Genomic DNA, 21001 nt, shown 5'->3' with positions numbered 1-21001 from the left:
CCTCCACTACGCTTCCTGAAGTTGGTGACTATCTCCTTCGTTTTACAAACATTGAAGGAGAAGTTATTGTCGTTGCACCAGTTCACCAGATTCTCTATCTCTTTCCTATACTCTGTCGCATCATTGTTTGAGATCTGACCCACTACAGAATTGTCATCAGCAAACTTGAAAATCAAGTTGGAGTGGAATTTGGCCACAATCATAGGTGTATAAGGAGTATAGTAAGGGGCTGAGGACACAGCCTGTGGGGCACCGGTATTGAGGATAATCATGGAAGAGGTGTTGCCTATCCTTACTGATTGCGGTCTGTGTGTTAAAAGACTAGGATCCAGTCTGAGAGAGGAGCCGAGCCCTAGGCCACGAAGTTGAAGCTATGGGGAGAGATTGGAGAGGTTGGAGTTGTTTTCCTTGGAACAGAGGAGGCTCAGGGGTGACATGATTGAGGTATACAAAATTGTGAGGTGCAGGGAGAGAGTAGACAGGAGTAACATGTTTCCCTTGGGGGTGAGAGATTCAAGCTAAGTGACAGAAAGATTAGAGGGATGTGTGGAAAATCTTCTTTACACAGAGGGTGGTGGTTGTCTGGACTTCGCCACCTGAGTTGGTGGTGGAGGCAGAGACCCTAACCTGGTTTAATAAGTACCTGGATCTGCACCTTAAGTGCTATAAGTTGCAGGACTATGGGCCATATGCAGGAAGATAGGATTAGAAAGGGCACCTGGGTGTCTTTGGGTTGGCATGGACAATATGGGCCGAATGGCTGCATTCTATGCTGCATCATTTCTATGGTTCTATGGTTTCTCCATTGGACACTGCCCGTGCTCACCTGGCCTCCTCTCCTTCCTGCTACTCTCTTCCTCTTTGGAGGAGGTCCCACGAGCAGAATACACTATTTCCATTCGATGAGATAAAGTGGGCCAGTGCTTTGCCAATAAGGGAGCACTGTGCTGCAATCCTCAGGGAAACCTTCCAGGGAAGATGAAGTCCTGAAATGCTGAAAGGCAGGCTTGAAAACCAACAAAATGCAAAGAAATTCAGGGACAATTGTGTACTCACACAGCGATGAACTCACAATGACAGAAAAAGCGCTGCTGCTCTGGGGGCCTTTTATCCCATCCTTGGATAAGGAAATTCTAAAAATGTGTTTTCCATCCACCTGTTTTGCCTGTGCGACAAGCTATAAATCGCATAAACAGCATTAAATCACTGTTTGGATTGTTAATGGCCTTAATTAGCCCTTTAACTGTTGGCAGGCACACATCTGATACGCACATCCACCGATCTCAAAATTGTGTGCACGCATGATGACTTCAGGAAGCACTACTAACCTAATCTGATGATATTTTACATATGGTCCGGACGAGCGCACACCCATCCCGTGAGCCTAAAATCTGGTCTATGTGATTCATGTACATCTGGATCCCACTACTGAGTTCTGCAATCTCTCTCCATTTAAATAATATTCGGCTCCTGTATTTTTACCAAACTGGAGAACTTCACATTTTCCTGCATTGTATTTCACCTGCCAAATTTTTGCCCACTTACTTAACCTGTCTATATCCTTTGCAAACTCTCTACTGCCTCTTGATAACTTACTTTCCTATTTATCTTCGTGTCATCAGTAATTTTAGCTCCCAAATGTTTGGCCCCTTCATCCAAGTCATTGATATAAATTGTATTGGGTCGATGGAGTTAAGACACTGATCAGCCATGAGCTCACTGAATTGTGGCAGAACAGACTCAAGGGGCTGAATGGCCTTCTCCTGTTCCTATGTTTCTTTTGTTTAAATATCAACTGGTTGAGACTGTGCTTTGGTCCAGCAGATGGTGCTGGTGCGACAAATAGTCTGAATAGTAGACTAGTGAATAGTTTGAAATGCAGCAAGTACAGTATATGATTATGAATATAATTATCTGGATCAAGAGAACCCTTTTAGTTTCTCACTTGGAGCACTCCAATGTATATTCATGGACTAAAAAGAACATAGCAAACAATTGGTCCAGGTTAAAAAATTCTTGTGGTATTGTTTGTTTACAGCATTATGTGAATGCAATATTTCCTTGTACATATATATAGCACAAATGGATCAGCTACTCACAGGCCTCTCATAACTACTTTTAACTAGCTATGAGGTGAATAGTCTAATTTTAAACCAGAGTAAGGATTGGGTGAGCAAATTGGAGGTATGTGACAAACATGTGACAAACTGACGTCCGTGGTAGGGAAGTTGTTGGAGAGGATTCTTAGAGACAGGATGTATGTGCATTTAGAACGGAACAATCTCATTAGTGACAGACAGCATGGTTTTGTAAGAGGGAGGTCGTGCCTTACAAATTTGGTGGAGTTTTTTGAGGAAGTGACAAAAACGGTTGATGAAGGAAGGGCCGTGGATTTCAGTAAGGCATTTGACAAAGTCCCACATGGCAGGTTGGTTAAGAAGGTTAAGACTCATGGGATACAAGGAGAACTGGCTTGGCCATAGGAGACAGAGGGTAGTGGTCGAAGGGTCTTTTTCCGGCTGGAGGTCTGTGACCAGTGGTGTTCCGCAGGGCTTTGTACTGGGACCTCTGCTATTTGCGATATATATAAATGATTTGGAAGAAGGTGTAACTGGTGTAATCAGCAAGTTTGCGGATGACACGAAGATGGCTGGACTTGCGGATAGCGAAGAGCATTGTCGGGCAATACAGCAGGATATAGATAGGCTGGAAAATTGGGCGGAGAGGTGGCAGATGGAGTTTAATCCGGATAAATGTGAAGTGATGCATTTTGGAAGAAATAATGTAGGGAGGAGTTATACAATAAATGGCAGAGTCATCAGGAGTATAGAAACACAGAGGGACCTAGGTGTGCAAGTCTACAAATCCTTGAAGGTGGCAACACAGGTGGAGAAGGTGGTGAAGAAGGCATATGGTATGCTTGCCTTTATAGGACGGGGTATAGAGTATAAAAGCTGGAGTCTGATGATGCAGCTGTATAGAACGCTGGTTAGGCCACATTTGGAGTACTGCGTCCAGTTCTGGTCGCCGCACTACCAGAAGGACGTGGAGGCGTTAGAGAGAGTGCAGAGAAGGTTTACCAGGATGTTGCCTGGTATGGAGGGTCTTAGCTATGAGGAGAGATTGGGTAAATTGGGGTTGTTCTCCCTGGAAAGACGGAGAATGAGGGGAGATCTAATAGAGGTGTACAAGATTATGAAGGGTATAGATAGGGTGAACGGTGGGAAGCTTTTTCCCAGATCAGAAGTGACGTTCACGAGGGGTCACGGGCTCAAAGTGAGAGGGGCGAAGTATAACTCAGATATTAGAGGGATGTTTTGCAGATGTATGGGATTGGGGGTGATCTAGGAAATTGGATCAGGAATTGGCTAGCGGATAGGAAACAGAGGGTGGTGGTTGATAGTAAATATTCATCATGGAGTGCGGTTACAAGTGGTGTACCTCAGGGATCTGTTTTGGGGCCACTGCTGTTTGTAATATTTATTAATGATCTGGATGAGGATATAGTTGGGTGGATTAGCAAATTTGCTGATGACACCAAAGTCGGTGGTGTGGTAGACAGTGAGGAAGGGTGTCGTAGTTTGCAGGAAGACTTAGACAGGTTGCAAAGTTGGGCCGAGAGGTGGCGGATGGAGTTTAATGCGGAGAAGTGTGAGGTAATTCACTTTGGTAGGAATAACAGATGTGTTGAGTATAGGGCTAACGGGAGGACTTTGAATAGTGTGGAGGAGCAGAGGGATCTAGGTGTATGTGTGCATAGATCCCTGAAAGTTGGGAATCAAGTAGATAAGGTTGTTAAGAAGGCATATGGTGTCTTGGCGTTTATTGGTAGGGGGATTGAATTTAGGAGTCGTAGCGTTATGTTGCAACTGTACACAACTCTGGTGCGGCCGCACTTGGAGTACTGTGTGCAGTTCTGGTCCCCACATTACAGGAAGGATGTGGAGGCTTTGGAGAGGGTGCAGAGGAGGTTTACCAGGATGTTGCCTGGTATGGAGGGGAGATCCTATGAGGAGAGGCTGAGGGATTTGGGATTGTTTTCGCTGGAAAGGCGGCGGCTAAGAGGGGATCTTATTGAAACATATAAGATGATTAGAGGTTTAGATAGGGTGGATAGTGATAGCCTTTTTCCTCTGATGGAGAAATCCAGCACGAGGGGGCATGGCTTTAAATTGAGGGGGGGTAGTTATAGAACCGATGTCAGGGGTAGGTTCTTTACCCAGAGGGTGGTGAGGGATTGGAATGCCCTGCCAGCATCAGTAGTAAATGCGCCTAGTTTGGGGGCGTTTAAGAGATCCGTAGATAGGTTCATGGACGAAAAGAAATTGGTTTAGGTTGGAGGGTCACAGTTTTTTTTTAACTGGTCGGTGCAACATCGTGGGCCGAAGGGCCTGTTCTGCGCTGTAATGTTCTATGTTCTATGTTCTATGTTCTATGTTTTTTACACAGAATGTGGTGGGGGCCTGGAATGCGCTGCCAAGTGGGGTGGTGGAGGCAGGCACGCTGACATCGTTTAAGACTTACCTGGATAGTCACATGAGCAGCCTGGGGATGGAGGGATACAAACGATTGGTCTAGTTGGACCAAGGAGCGGCACAGGCTTGGAGGGCCGAAGGGCCTGTTTCCTGTGCTGTACAGTTCTTTGTTCTTTGTCCCGTGCACTGCGCATCATCACATGACTACCAGGACTTACTCATGGAACTACATTTCACTTGGTCCAACTTGTCTCTGTGGTTTTATGTTTCACATGAACCTCCTCCCAGCCTAGTCCATCAAACCCTATCACCATATCCTTCTATTCCTTTAGGAGGATTTACAATTTATGAGGATGTTGCCAGGAATGGACAATTTCAGCTTTAAAGAAAGATTGGACAGACAGAAACAGAAAATGCTGGAAAATCTCAGGAGATCTGACAGCATCTGTGGAGAAAGAATAGAGCCAACGTTTTGAGTCTGAATGACCCTTCGTCAGAGCTAAGAGCAAAGAAAATCAGAAGAGATTTATACTACGGGTGAGAGGGGCTGTAGTTGGACGTGGAGGGCTTGAGGAAGAGTTCTTGGAATGCTGTCGGCATTGTTTCATTGAACAGTATGTTACAGAACCTACGAGAGAGCGAGCTATCTTGGATCTGGTTCTGTGCAATGAGACAGGTAGGATTAAGGATCTTCTTGTGAAGGATCCTCTTGGGATGAGTGATCATAATATGGTGGAATTTCTGATACAGATGGAGGGTGAGAAAGTAAGGTCCCAAACCAGTGTCCTCTGCTTGAACAGAGGGGAGTACGATAGGATGAGGGTGGAATTGGCTAATGTAGACTGGGTGAGCAGACTGGTAGGTAGGACAGCTGAGGAACAGTGGAGGATTTTTAAGGAGATTTTTTTAAGTACTCAGCAAAAATATATTCCGGTGATAAAGAAGGACTGTAAGAAAAAGGATAACCGGACGTGGATAACGAAGGAAATAAAGGAGAGTATTAAAATAAAATCAGATGCGTACAGAGTGGCCAAAAATAGTGGAGAATTAGTGGATTGGGAAAGCTTTAAAGAAAAACAAAGAACGACTAAGAAAGCGATTAAGAAAGGAAAGATAGATTATGAAACTAAACTAGCTCAAAATATAAAAAATGATAGTAAAAGTTTTTACAAGTATATAAAAAGGAATAGAGTGGCTAGAGTGAATGTTGGACCCTTGGAAGATGAGAGGGGGGATTTAATAGTGGAAAACGAGGAAATGGCTGAGACTTTAAATAAGTTCTTTGTGTCGGTCTTCACGGTGGAAGACACAAATAGTTTGCCGAATATTAGAGATCGAGAGTTGGTGGGAGGGGAGGTCCTTAATACAATTACTGTTACTAAGGAGGTGGTGCTTGGTAGACTAATAGGACTGAAGGTAGACAAGTCCCCGGGCCCGGATGGAATGCATCCCAGGGTACTGAAAGAAATGGCTGAGGTAATAGCAGATGCGTTAGTAGTAATTTATCAAAATTCGCTGGACTCTGGGGTAGTGCCGGCTGACTGGAAAACAGCTACTGTTACGCCCCTGTTTAAAAAAGGAAGTAGACAAAAGGCGGGTAACTACAGGCCGGTTAGCTTAACGTCCGTAGTTGGGAAGATGCTAGAGTCCATTATTAAAGAGGAAATAACAGAGCACCTGAATAAGAATGGTTCGATCAAGCAGACGCAGCATGGATTCATGAAGGGAAAGTCGTGTTTGACGAATCTACTGGACTTTTATGAAGATGTCACTAGTGCGGTTGACAGAGGGGAACCGGTGGATGTGGCGTTTTTAGATTTCCAGAAGGCGTTCGATAAGGTGCCTCACAAAAGGTTGCTGCAGAAGATTGGGGTACACGGAGTTAGGGGTAAGGTGTTGGCGTGGATTGGGGATTGGCTATATAACAGGAAGCAGAGAGTTGGGATAAATGGGTGCTTTTCTGGTTGGCAGTTGGTGACCAGTGGCGTGCCGCAGGGATCGGTGCTGGGGCCTCAATTGTTTACCATTTACATAGATGATCTGGAGGAGGGGACTGAATGTAGGGTATTCAAGTTTGCTGATGACACGAAGGTGAGTGGGAAAGCGAATTGCGTGGAGGACGCGGAAAGTCTGCAGAGAGATTTGGATAGGCTGAGCAAGTGGGCGAGGATCTGGCAGATGGAATATAACGTTAGCAAATGTGAGGTTATCCACTTTGGAAGAAATAATAGTAAATTGGAATATTATTTAAATGGAGAAAAATTACATCGTGCGACTGTGCAGAGGGACCTGGGGGTCCTTGTGCACGAATCGCAAAAACTCAGTCTGCAGGTGCAGCAGGTGATCAAGAAGGCAAATGGAATGTTGGCCTTTATCGCGAGGGGGATAGAATATAAAAGCAGGGAGGTCTTGCTGCAACTGTACAAGGCACTGGTGAGGCCGCAACTGGAGTACTGTGTGCAGTTTTGGTCCCCTTATTTGCGAAAGGATATATTGGCCTTGGAGGGAGTGCAGAGAAGGTTCACCAGGTTGATACCGGAGATGAGGGGTGTAGCTTATGAGGAGAGATTAAACAGATTGGGTCTGTACTCGTTGGAGTTTAGAAGGATGAGGGGTGATCTTATAGAGACATATAAGATAATGAAGGGGCTGGATAGGGTAGAGGTGGAGAGATTCTTTCCACTTAGAAGGGAAACCAGAACTAGAGGGCACAGCCTCAAAATAAGGGGGGGCCGGTTCAGAACAGAGTTGAGGGGGAACTTCTTTTCTCAGAGGGTAGTGAATCTCTGGAATTCTCTGCCCATTGAAGTGGTGGAGGCTTCCTCGTTGAATATGTTTAAATCACGGGTAGATAGTTTTCTGATCGATAAGGGAATTAGGGGATATGGGGAGCAGACGGGTAAGTGGAACTGATTCGCTTCAGATCAGCCATGATCTTGTTGAATGGCGGGGCAGGCTCGAAGGGCCAGATGGCCTACTCCTGCTCCTATTTCTTATGTTCTTATGGAGAAGAGCAGTATTTCTTTTCAGGGAAGGCATTCCTGGAAGAGAAGTGGCAGTGAGTTAAACAATAAGATAAAAGCAATAGACAGGTTGTTTTGTCTGGAACAAACGAGGTTGAGGGGAGATATGTGTATAGAAATATGAGGGGCCTAGATAGAATGAGTAGAAAGGACCTAATTTTTTCTTAGCAGGGAGATCAAAGAACTATGCATCAAGAGCTGGGAAATGGGATTAGTTGGATGGCTTTTTCAGCTGGCACAGATATGACAGCATGACACAGATATGACAGATATAACAGGGCGGCATGGTGGCACAGTGGTTAGCATTGGTGACTCACAGCGCCAGGGACCAGAGTTCAATTCCCGGCTTAGGTAACTGCGGAGTCTACAAGTTCTCCGTGCGTCTGCGTGGGTTTCCTCCAGATGCTCCGGTTTCCTCCCACAGTCTGAAAGACGTGCTGGTTAGGTGCATTGGCCATGCTAAATTCTCCCTCAGTGTACCCGAATAGGTCCTGGAGTGTGGCGACTAAATGATTTTCACAGTAACTTCATTGCAGTGTTAATGTAAGCCTACTTGTAACTAATAAATAAACTACTTTATGAATTGTCTCCTGTACTGTAATTGGCAGAAGGAATAAAGATGAGCTAAGAAGAAACAAATGGGACTGGGAGTATCTGGAATTCACTGTCTGAAAGATTGGTGGAAGCAGAAAGGCTTGTCGCAATTAAAAAATACTTGGATGTGCACTTGAAGTCTATAACCTGCAGTGCTATGGACCAAGAGCTGGACAGTCTCCTTCTGGACCATACATTTTCTATGGGCTGTATTTTAAGGGTGTGTTTTAAGGGTGGCATGTAAAATATGACAGTTGACAAGTTCTCACCTTCTCACCAACCTCTGGTCCAGTTCCAATGAAGAGATAAACATGCAGGCGCCAAAATCAACAGCCCGCCCACCATTTTGAAAATAATAATTAACGGACAATTCAGCATGTTAACAAGCCAGTATAACAACTCCTGAGTATTACAATCCCATGCAATAATAGTTAGAGTAGGCAGGCAGGCTAGAGTGAAAAGGCAATTTTAAAACAATTGTGTGGAAAGGACAGCTTTTTGTTTACAAAGAACAAAGAACAATACAGCACAGGAACAGGCCCTTCGGCCCTCCAAGCCCGCGCCGCTCCGCTCCCTGGTCCAAACTATACCATTCTTTTGTATCCCTCCATTCCCACTCCATCCCATTCATGTGGCTATCTAGTTAAGTCTTAAACGTTCCCAGTGTGTCCGCCTCCACCACCTTGCCCGGCAGCGCATTCCAGGCCCCCACCACCCTCTGTGTAAAATACATCCTTCTGATATCCGTGTTAAACCTCCCCCCCCCTTCACCGTGAACCTATGACCCCTCGTGAACATCACCACCGACCTGGGAAAAAGCGTCCCACCGTTCACCCTATCTATGCCTTTCATAATTTTATACACCTCTATTAGGTCACCCCTCATCCTCCGTCTTTCCAGTGAGAACAACCCCAGTTTACCCAATCTCTCCTCATAACTAAGCCCCTCCATACCAGGCAACATCCTGGTAAACCTTCTCTGCACTCTCTCTAAAGCCTCCACGTCCTTTTGGTAGTGTGGCGACCAGAACTGGATGCAGTATTCCAAATGCGGCCAAACCAACATTCTATACAACTGCAACATCAGACCCCAACTTTTATACTCTATGCCCCGTCCTATAAAGGCAAGCATGCCATATGCCTTATTCACTACCTTCTCCAACTTCATAGAAGTTGCGGAATCCCTACAGTGCAGTAGAGGCCATTCAGCCCACTGAGTCTGCACCAACAGAGGTAACTAAGTGTGTAGATGAAGATAGAGCAGTTGATGTCGTATACATAGATTTTAGTAAGGCATTTGATAAACCAATATCAAGCTATCCCACTCCCTATCATCCTGGTGTGCTCCATGTGCCTATCCAATAACCGCTTAAATGTTCCTAAAGTGTCTGACTCCACTATCACTGCAGGCAGTCCATTCCACACCCCAACCACTCTCTGCATAAAGAACCTACCTCTGATATCCTTCCTATATCTCCCACCATGAACCCTATAGCTATGCCCCCTCGTAATAGCTCCATCCACCCGAGGCAATAGTCTTTGAACGTTCACTCTATCTATCCCCTTCATCATTTTATAAACCTCTATTAAGTCTCCCTTCAGCCTCCTCCGCTCCAGAGAGAACAGCCCTAGCTCCCTCAACCTTTCCTCATAAGACCTACCCTCCAAACCAGGCAGCATCCTGGTAAATCTCCTCTGCACTCTTTCCAGCGCTTCCACATCCTTCTTATAGTGAGGTGACCAGAACTGCACACAATATTCCAAATGTGGTCTCACCAAGGTCCTGTACAGTTGCAGCATAACCCCACGGCTCTTAAACTCCAACCCCCTGTTAATAAAAGCTAACACACTATAGGCCTTTTTCACAGCTCTATCCACTTGAGTGGCAACCTTTAGAGATCTGTGGCTATGGACCCCAAGATCTCTCTGTTCCTCCACAGTCTTCAGAACCCTACCTTTGACCCTGTAATCCACATCACTGATAGGTGCCTGTTGTAGACATCAAGACATCACTGATAGGTGCCTGTTGTAGACCTCTAACTGGACTTAAATGAACAAATGTCTCCGTGAGGTCTGTAAATTTTACAGACCATTTTCAACAGGAAGACCAGGAAGAAACATATGAATGCGTTTAACTATCTTCAAAACTTTTTAAAAACACATATAGTTTCTGTTGATCTGGAATACATATGCTCTATACATCTTCTCTTAAGCAGTTTCTTGGAGTCAAGCATAAGTTGGTTCCACACTAAAAATGAATCCAGTGGAGTCCAATGCGTGACTTACAGTCTCTGTCACAGGTAGGGCAGATAGTGATTGTTGGAATGGTGGATGGGTGCTGGAGTTGTGACATGCTCTTTCACTTATTCTTGGTGATGAAACTTGAAATGTTCAGCTCCTTCCCGGATGCTCTTCCTCCATTTAGGGTGGTTTTGGGCCAGGGATTCCCAATTGTTGGTGGGGATTTGCACTTTTTCAAGGAGGTTTGAGGGTGTCCTTGAATCGTTTCCCCTGCCCTCCTGGGGCTCGTTTGCCGTGTCAAAGATCAAGTAGAGTGTTTGTTATGGGAGTCTTGTGTCAGGCATGTGGACAATGTGGCCCGCTCAGCAGAGCTGATCAAGCATGGTTAATGCTTCGATGCTGGGGATGTTAACCTGGGCGAGAACATTAACATTCGTGCGCCTACCCTGCCAATGGATTTGAGGAATCATGCGGAGACATTTTTGAAGTGCCTACTGTACATAGTACATATCTCTGAGCCATGTAGGAAGGCAGGTATCACTATAGTCCATGAGCTTGGTGCCAGGTCTGAGGTCCTGGTCTTCAATACTCTTCTTCAGGTGACCGAAGGCTGCGCTGGCACACTAAAGGTGGCGCTGAACCGTGTCGTCAGTGTCTGCCCTTGTTGACAGTAGGAAGGAAAGTGGTCCATGTCGACTAACATCTCTGTGGATTTTAATAAGCGGGCAAGCAGTGCTGTGTGCTTGTATTTAGCACCTGTGAAGTAATTTATCTGTTACTTTATTTTTCTGTATTGCGCAGAGCATCTCAATCCATGTTGATGTCTATATCCCTCTGTAGATTCTTTGTGTCGCCCTCACCACTTGCCTTCCCACCTATTTTTGGCTTATCCTCAAAATTGGCAATAGTACGTTCACTTTCCAAGTTGTATATACTAAATAATTGTGGCGCCAGCAGTGATCCCTGTGGCACTCAATTAGTGTCAGGTTGCCATCCTGAAGACACCTCTCTTATCCCAATTCTCTTCTTTTATCAGTTAGTCAATCCTCTATCCATGCTAATATACTACTCCAAAACCATGGGGTAGATTATTAAGTAGCCCTTTGTTAAATTGTACTTAGAATTGTAAATTGTATTTAGTTTAGGGTATTTGGTTTTCAGTTAGTTAATATATCCCTACATGTAGAGCTGCAGCACGGAGGGATTTGGGGTCCTCGTGCATAAATCACAAAAAGCCAGCAAACAAGTTCAGCAGGTAAAAGGGAAGACAAATAGAATGTTGGCCTTTTTTGATTTGATTTGATTTGATTTATTATTGTCACATGTATTAACATACAGTGAAAAGTATTGTTTCTTGCGCGCTATGCAGACAAAGCATACCATTCATAGAGAAGGAAACGAGGGAGTGCAGAATGTAGTGTTACAGTCATAGCTAGGGTGTAGAGAAAGATCAACTTAATGCAAGATAAGTCCATTCAAAAGTCTGACAGCAGCAGGGAAGAAGCTGTTCTTGAGTCGATTGGTACGTGACCTCAGACTTTTGTATCTTTTTCCCGAAGGAAGAAGTGAAAGAGAGAATGTCCGGGGTATGTGGGGTCCTTAATTATGCTGGCTGCTTGGCCGAGGCAGCGGGAAGTGCAGACAGAGTCAATGGATGGGAGGCTGGTTTGCATGATGGATTGGGCTACTTTCACGACCTTTTGTAGTGCCTTGCGGTCTTGGGCAGAGCAAGAGCCATGCCAAGCTGTGATACAACTAGAAAGAATGCTTTCTATGGTGCATCTGTAATTTGAAAGGAATGGAGTACAAAGGAATTCTTGCTATAATTATACAAGGCACTAGTTAGAAGTTAGACCACACCTGAATACTGCGAACTTCTCTAAGAAAAGATATACTGGCGCTGGAAACAATCCAGAGAAGGGTCATTAGGTTGATCCTGAGTATGGAGAGATTTTCTTTATGAGATGTGGTTGAGTAGGTTGAGACTGTACTCATTAGAATTTAGAAGAATGAGAGGCAACCTTATTAAGGCATATAGGATTCTCAGGGGGCTTGACAGGGTAGATACTGAGAGATTGTTTCCCCTTGTGGGAGAGTCTGGGACCAGAGGGCATAATCTCAGAGGAAGGGGTTGCCTGTTTAAGACAGAGATGAGGAAAAATTTCTTCTCTCAGAGGGTAGTGAATCTGTGGAATTCTTTGCCGCCGAGGGCTATGGAGGCTGGGTCATTAAGTATGTTCACGGCTGCGATAGACCATTTTTTGATCAGTAAGGGAATCAAGGGTAAGATAGGAAAGTGGAGATGAGGATGATCATTTCAGATCAGTCATGATCCCATTGAATGGTGGCAGAACACACTCGATGGGCCAAATGGCCTACTTCTGCTCCTACGTCTTATGGACAAAAAGAAAAATTGTGAAGCCTTAAGTTTGTATGCAGGTATTGCTAAAGTTCAACTGGGTAAATTTTTGCAAAGCTTACTCAATTTGGACCCTCAGACAGTGCAGCACTCCCTCAGTACTGACCCTCTGCCAGTGCGGCACTCCCTCAGTACTGACCCTCCAACAGTGCGGCACTCCCTCAGTACTGACCTTCTGATGGTGCGGCACTCCCTCAGTACTGACCCTCTGACAGTGTGGCACTCCCTCAGTACTGACCCTCTGACAGTGCGGCACTCCCTCAGTACTGACCCTCCAACAGTGCGGCACTCCCTCAGTACTGACCCTCTGATGGTGCGGCACTCCCTCAGGACTGATCCTTCCACAGTGCAGCGCTCCCTCAATGCGGCACCTGATGTCTCAGTCTACATTTTTGCTGAAATCTCTGGAGTGGGTTTCAGGGGGAGTAGGGGGTGGTGAACCTCCTCTCCTCCACCTTTTCTAGTGCAAACACAACCTTCTTATAGTGCGATGACCAGAACTGCACACAGTACTCTAGCTGTGGCCAAACAAATGTTTTATACAGCTCCATCATAACCTCCCTGCTCTTATATTCTATGATGTGGAGAGCTTGTGTGGCTTTTGCTACCAAATAAACCTGTTCGACTTTAACCTGGTGTTGTTAAACTTCTTACTTATATTCTATACCTCAGCTAATAAAGTTAAGTATCCCTTATGCCTTCTTAACCACTTTATTTACCTACCCTGCTATCTTCAGGGATCATTGGATATGCACCCGAGGTCCCTCTGGTCCTCTGTACTTCCTACTGTCCTGTCATTCATTATGTATCCCCCTGCATCATTAGTCCTCCCAAAATGCATCACCTCAGACTTTTCAGGGTTAAATTCCATTTGCCACTGTTCTGCCCATCTGACCAGCGTGTCAGTATCATCCTGTAATCTAAGGCTTTCCTCCTCGCTATATACCATACCACCAATTTTTGTATCATCCGCGACCTTACTGATCATACCTCCTACTATCACACCTAGATCATTAATATACACGACAAACAGCAAAGGATCCAGCAACGATCTCTGTGGTATATCACTGGAAGAAGTCTCACAACACCAGGTTAAAGTCCAACAGGTTTATTTGGTCGCAAATGCCACTAGCTTTCGGAGTGCTGCTCCTTCATCAGGTGAGTGGGAGTCGTTTTCACAAACAGGGCATATAAAGACACAAACTCAAGAGGATTTAAAAATTAGTCTCAGAGCCCCTGCAATCTCCTCCCTTGTCTTTAAGATAAAAGCAAAATACTGCGGATGCTGGAATCTGAAATAAAAACAGAAAATGCTGAAAAATCTCAGCAGATCTTGCCTTGCCCGGGATCCATCTTGTCTGGGCTTGGGGATTTATCCACTTTTAAGACCACTAAAACCATTAACACCTCCTCCCTCCCAATTACATCGCAGTCCCCTTCCCTAATTTCTATACCTACATCATCCTCCATAGTGAACACCGTTGCAAATATTTCACCTACATCCCAGCTCCACACACATTGCCACTTTGGTTCATAATGGTTCCTACTCTTTCCCTGGTTTACCCTCTTGCCCTTATTATACTGATAAAACACCTTTGCATTTTCATTTATTTTGCCTGCCAGTATTTATTTCATGCCCCTTCTTTGCTCTCCTAATTTCTTTTTTAAATACCTCCCTGTACTTTCTATAATCCTTGAGGGCATCCACATTTTTGAGTTCCCCTGTATCTGTCATAAGCCTTTTTTTCATGATCCAATCCTGTATTCCCCTTGACATCCAGGGTTCTCTGGACTTGTTGGTCCCACCCTTCACCTTGACAGAAGCACATTGGCTTTGTACCCTATTTCCTTTTTGGATGACTCCCACTGCTCTGATGTGGATCTCGCTACAAGAAGCTGCTCCCAGTCCACTTTGGCCAGATCCTGTCAAATTAAAATCCCCAATTCAGAACCTTTATTTCCGGTCCATCTATGTCCTTTCCACAACTGCCTAAAATCTTAGCAAGTTATGGTCACTGTCGAGAAACAGTTACAGGTTGACTGAGATCAAGCGTTGGTCGGGATCAAGCCTCAGATCAGATGTAATGCCTTTTCGTCAGCTTGGATTTTGTTTCTCTCTTGTGGGGACCATGAATTGGTTCCAATTGGCATTGGAATTTGCTTTTTGGAGCCTGCAAGGAATGGATCTAGGTCCGCATGGTCCATTCTGAGCATTGGCTTTGTAACTTAAAACAAAAATCTGGAATTAAGAACCTACTGATGACCATGAAACCATTGTCGATTGTTGGAAAACCCATCTGGGAAGGAAATCTGCTTCCTTATCTGATCTGGCCTATATGTCCTTCCGTGCCCGCTGGGCACCGCAGGGACTGGGGTACATTACTGACCCCATTAATCTCACTTTGATTTAATGTTTTACGTTTCCTTTCCACTTTGTCCTTTGTTTCGGGCGGTTCCCCTCCCTTTTGGGAGCTACCCATTTTAATTTGTCCCCTTGTTAATTTGATTTAGTTTATTTGGTTGACCAAAATGATTGGTCGGGTCTGCGTGTGACTTTAGATCCACAGCAATATGGTTGAATCTCAACTGCCCTCTGAACAAAGCAGTGCTAACCACTGTGCCAGCGTGCTGCCTCGCAGCACCAGGGACCCGGTTCGATTCCCGGCTTGGGTCACGGTCTGTGTGGAGTCTGCACGTTCTCCCCGTGTCTGCGTGGGTTTCCTCCGGGTGCTCCGGTTTCCTTCCAATCTGAAAGACGTGCTGGTTAAGGTGCATTGGCCGTGCTAAATTCTCCCTCAGTGTAACCCGAACAGGCGCCCGGAGTGTGGTGACTGGGGGATTTTCACTGTAACTTCATTGCAGTGTTAATGTAAGCCTACTTGTGACACTCAAAGAAACTTGAAAAAAGGGGTAACTCGGGGTGGGCAGTAAATGCCCATGTCCCACGAATGAATAAAAAAAATAAACTTTGGGTTGGAGTGATAAATGAAAAGCAGGGCGGTTTGAATGGGAGGAGCAGCCGGGGGGGGGAGGGCGGTTATTATTCTGCTCCGCCCGCGGGGGAGGAGGGGGTTATAAAAAGGGGAGGTCGGTGCGGCGAAGGGAGTGTGTGACGAACATCTTTCTGTCCACAGCGGTACCACCTTACCGGGGATCCGGAGTGGCTGCCATGAAGAGCCCGTGCGCCGCCGCCGTCCTGCTGCTGTTGGCGGTCCTGAAGCTTCCAGAACATTCGGTGAGTGGCGCGAGCCTTTCAAACCTCCAACGGCCGGCGCGCGGCGCCTTTCAAACCTCCAACGGCCGGCGCGCGGCGCCTTTCAAACCTCCAACGGCCGGCGCTCGCTCTGAGCCGCGAGGAGCCCGTTCCCCCTGTGCCGAGGGGCCGTGATCGGATGTGTATGTGAGAGGGAGACGGTGGAAACTGCTCCGGTGGGAAGGGGAGGAGGTGTTTTGTTTGTTTTATTTTGAAGAGATGCCGGGCCGGTTGTTAATTAGCCGGCTTGTCCGCACTGAGGATTGTGTTTAGGATGTCGGGTTTATTTTGGGAGGAGGGGGGGGGGGGGTGGTGATTTAGCTCCAGTTGCCAGCTGTAAATAAAATAAAAGCTGTAAACCGGCTTTGGTGTGTGAAGCTGTCCTATTAACCCTCCACCGCGAAGCAACCGGCTGACTGAAGCCGTCTTTAGTGGGCGGGTAACTTTGTGGACGGGTAACTTTGTGGACGGATCGATTTGTTTTGAAGGGGGGGTTTTTATATCGTGGATTATCAGGATTGTTTGCCAAGTGGCGATAGTCAGGATAATGTTTGTATTCCCCCCCCCCCCCCCCGCGCCGAGGGATGGACTGGACCATGGGAATACCTCGCCCCTCCCCACGTGACTCATCTGTCACCTCACCATGGTCCGATCCGATTACTCACTGCGCCTGCGCGCACAGTTCATTCACTGTGTACACAAGCTTTCTCGTGACTTGAGTCTCATTATCACAGCAGATAGGGAGGGGTTCCACAGAGGGAGATTGGCACTGGCTTGTCCAGCAGTACATTTGAGTCCCTGCAATGCAGTAGGAGGCTCTTCGGCCCATCTAATCTGTACCAACGCTATGACCGAGCAACAGGCATGGATCCTATTCTTTAAACTCATGTATTTGCCCTGCTAGTCTATCGACATGTCTTGGGACACTTGAGGGGCAATTTAGCATCAAGGGATGAAGTGGAAATGGTTGAGTTTCAGGTGTCCAGATCACTACAACCTGTCCTAGTTCTTCCACATTGATGCTATAGTACCAACCCACCAGTGCCTCTACTTTTTCAGGAGGCTAAGGAAATTCACCATGTTCACTATGACACAAATTTATACAAATTTATCATGGCTTGGTATGGCTTCTGCTCTGATCAAGACCACAAGAAATTACAAAGGGTTATGAATGTAACCCAGTTGATCATACAAACCTGCCTCCCATCCACTGACATTGTCTACACGTCCTGTTGCCTTGGAAAAGCAGCCCTCATAATTGAGGACAACACATACCCTGGACATTCATTCCACCTTCTTCCATTTGGGTGGGGGAAGACTCAAACAGAAGTCTGAGCATCTACCATCTGACTTGAACAGCTTCTTCCCTGTTGCCATCAGACTTTTGAATGGACCTACCTTGTATCAAGTTGATCCTTCTCTACATCGTAACTGTAACACTACATTCTGTATTCTCTCCTTCTCCCCTATGCACTATGTATGCTATATTTGTGTAGTGTGCAAGAAACAATACTTGTCACTGCATATCAATACATGTGACAATACTAACTCGACCTACACAGTTTTAGACTGGGAGGAAACCAGAGCACTTGGAGGAAAGAGGCTGGCATTGAACCTGGATCCCTGTTGCTGAGGCAGCAGTGCTAACAATTGTGCCACTGTACTGCCCTCGACAGACCCCTTTTTGTTCATGTCTGCTAGTGTTCGATGAAGGGTGAGATCACATGTTTGCAAACAGTGAAACTTGTTATCAGCAAAAACAGTTTGGAGTTCAGAATGTACTGACTAAATGGAGAGGCTGCAGGACAGAAGGCTTTGGGTGTTCTCTGATTTAGTGTGCATGTACAGCAACAATTGGGATGGCAAATTGAAGTTTCCTTTATTGCAAGGTGGATCAAGTATAATAGCAGGGAGGTTTTGCTGCAGCTGTAACTTCACACCTTGTGTACTAGGCAGTTTTGGCCTCCTTGCCTGAAGGATATGCTTGCATTGGAGGCAGTTTAGAAGGTTTGCTGGCCTGAATCTTGGGATGAAGGGGTTTAGTTTGAGGAAACTTTGGGCCTATTCTCAAATAAAAGAATGAGGTGATGAAAGGGTAGACATGGAGATGTTCTCTCTTCTCCTTCTTTCCCCCCCCCCCCCTTGGAGGAATCTCGGCATAGGGGGCACTTGGGGATTGTTGGTCTTTTGCATTCTCTACCCCAGAAAGCAATGGAGGCTGGGTTACTGAATGTATTCAAGGCTGCTTATCATTTGGGGGGGGGGTTTAGCACAGTAGGGGTCGTGATCTGATGCAATGAAGATTTGATGGGCTGAATGGTTTACTACTACTGTGGACAAAACAGGAGGCCATTCTACCTGTTCTGTGCTAACTTCATGAACTATAAAACATCAGTTGTCTGACTCTCCCTAACCACCAATTTTTCCCAAATGAGCCAACATCTTTCATCAGTAAGCCATTTTCTTCAGTCAAATTAATTTCAAAGCCACAATTTGGTCAAAACCCTTCTCAGTAAATATCATAAACATACAGTGCAGAAGAGGCCTTTCGGACCAAGTCTGTACTGCCATGTGGGGAAACATCTGAGCTTTCACCGAATCCCATCTACCAGCACTTAGCCCATAGCCTTGAATGTTATGTGCCAAGTGTTCATTCCAGTTTTAAAGGATGAGTGTGAATATTTTGTGTGGCTGCTATCCCCAAAGTCAAATCCCCCACTTGGATATAGCTTCCTACAATGTTTGGCTCCAACTGCAATAATTTGCTGCAAAAATTATATACTGTCCCCAGTAAACAGTTTTTTAACAATAACATAGAGCAGGAGTAGACATGTGGGACCTTGCTTGACCTGCTATTCAATGCCTGCTTAATTCCTTTTCCCTGCAAATTTGCCAGATTTGAATGTTCTGGTCTCAGGATTGATGATACTTGAGAAATGTGCATAACTTGTCATGGTACTAATTATCATGGCATTCCTCCTTCTTTACAACAAAGGGATTGTTAATATTTGCCTGTGCTTAATCATGACTTGTTTATCACTGCCTGTATGACCATTTGGGTGAGGGCTGTCATTCTTGAGTCTTCAGAAAATAAAATCCAAAGCATGCCCTAACACTCTGCTAGTCATGTGCACTTGTTTATGACCTGCCAGTTAATCTAAACTTCACTTTTCCCCTCTAGGTATTTGCACTGAATGGAACTTGTGTTTGGTATGGTGAATGTGGGACAGATCCGACCACACAGAAACGGTATAACTGTAAATATAGTGGCCCACCAAAACCACTGCCTAAAGCTGGATATGGATTAATTGATGTAAGTGACCTGTGGGTTTTGCTGATGGATCAAAGCTTTAAAAATCTGCTAAACCTTGGAGGAAGAAATTGGCTGGAGGCAGTTTTACAAACTAAACATTGTTGAAAATATTTTATGTACAGACTTTGTTGTTTTTCTCTTTGGAGGAGCCATGAATTAGGATCTCAACCTGCTCATTTTAGGTTCATCAAAATGCTATGAAAGGGATTAAGTGCAGCTATAACACCTTGCATCTTAAGTATTGATTGAAAAAAGACATGTTGCTGAAGCTGCTTGTCTTGCACTCATCAGGGCAGATGCAAGAATAACAATTTATTTCAAAGGGAGCAGTAATTTGTACTGCATGAGAAGGGAGATTGTAGGACTGTACATCAATTCCAACCAATGGGCCAGTGTATTTTAGTTAATACAATGGTTAAGATTTTCCAGCCCTTGTAGGTTAGCAAGCACAGATGCCTCTTGGCTCCAGGTACAGCAATACTACTGAATTCTAGCACATGCTATTCAGCCCAACTGGCCCATGTTGCTCCACTTGAGTCTCCTTGCAAACCAGTATTGTAACACTTTTTAAAAATCCTGTGATATGTCATGCTTATTTCAATGCATAGCATTAATCTTGACTGTTTCTCCAAATTCCCTTGGTTTATTGGTGGGCTCTTCCCCACCAAGTCCACTTTCAAAATTGGTAACATCTATTGGGTCATCCTTGGCTCTTAGATCCAGCCTGTTAGTCTTTTCCTAATGTATCAACCTGGATATTTCTAGTATCATAGATGAACTTTCCAGTGTTCCCACCACCAACCAAATTTCTAATCTGTAGCTCAACAACTTGCTATCTCTACTCAATTCTGGCCTATTAAGCATTCCTTCTCACCACCACTTGGCCATGCCTTCAGTTGCCTAGGTATGACTATCAGGAATTCTCTCCCCTTGTGATGTCCAGAAACATTTTGATCACCTAATCTTCACAAAATATTACAAGCATTTCTGAAATACCTTGGAATGTTTTGTTAATTAAAGATGCCATATAAAAGCTGGTTGTATCCTTCTCAATAATATAAAACATAGAAAAACTACAGCACAAACAGGCCCTTCGGCCCACAAGTTGTGCCGAACACATCCCTACCTTCAAGACCTACCTATAACCCTCCATCCTATTAAGCTCCATGTACTCATCCAGGAGTCTCTTAAAAGACCCTATTGAGTTTGCCTCCACCACCACTGACGGCAGCCGATTCCACTCGCCCACCACCCTCTGTGAAAAACTTACCCCTAACATCTCCCCTGTACCTACCCCCCAGCACCCTAAACCTGTGTCCCCTCGTAGCAGACATTTCCACCCTGGGGGAAAAAGCCTCTGAGTCCACCCAATCTATGCCTCTCAAAATCTTATACACCTCTATTAGGTCTCCTCTCATCCTACATCTCCAAGGAGAAAAGACCGAGCTCCCTCAGCCTATCCTCATAAGGCATGCCACTCCATCCAGGCAACATCCTTGTAAATCTCCTGTGCACCCTTTCAATCTTTTCCACATCCTTCCTATAGTGAAGTGACCAGAACTGAGCACAGTACTCCAAGTGGGGTCTGACAAGGGTCTTGTACAGCTGCATCATTATCCCCAGACTCCTAAACTCAATCCCTCGATTGATAAAGGCCAGCACACCATACGCCGCCTTAACCACC

General features: G+C 45.3%; 1 protein-coding gene across 1 annotated transcript in view; it reads left to right on the top strand.

Annotated features, from left to right (window-relative positions):
• The first annotated feature begins 15831 nt into the window (after positions 1–15831).
• npc1 (Niemann-Pick disease, type C1) overlaps positions 15832–21001 on the top strand; it is a 38141-nt gene continuing 32971 nt past the window's right edge. The window contains exons 1-2 of the mRNA XM_078215580.1: positions 15832–15986; positions 19186–19317. Of these exons, the coding sequence (XP_078071706.1) occupies positions 15921–15986; positions 19186–19317 (198 nt within the window). The 5' untranslated portion in view covers positions 15832–15920. The remainder of the gene's footprint in view (positions 15987–19185; positions 19318–21001) is intronic.

Source organism: Mustelus asterias, chromosome 7 (assembly GCF_964213995.1).
Source record: "Mustelus asterias chromosome 7, sMusAst1.hap1.1, whole genome shotgun sequence".
NCBI classification, from domain to species: Eukaryota; Metazoa; Chordata; class Chondrichthyes; order Carcharhiniformes; family Triakidae; genus Mustelus; species Mustelus asterias.
The sequence above is the reverse complement of the archived record's forward strand: the minus strand, read 5'-3'. Positions and strand labels throughout refer to the sequence as shown.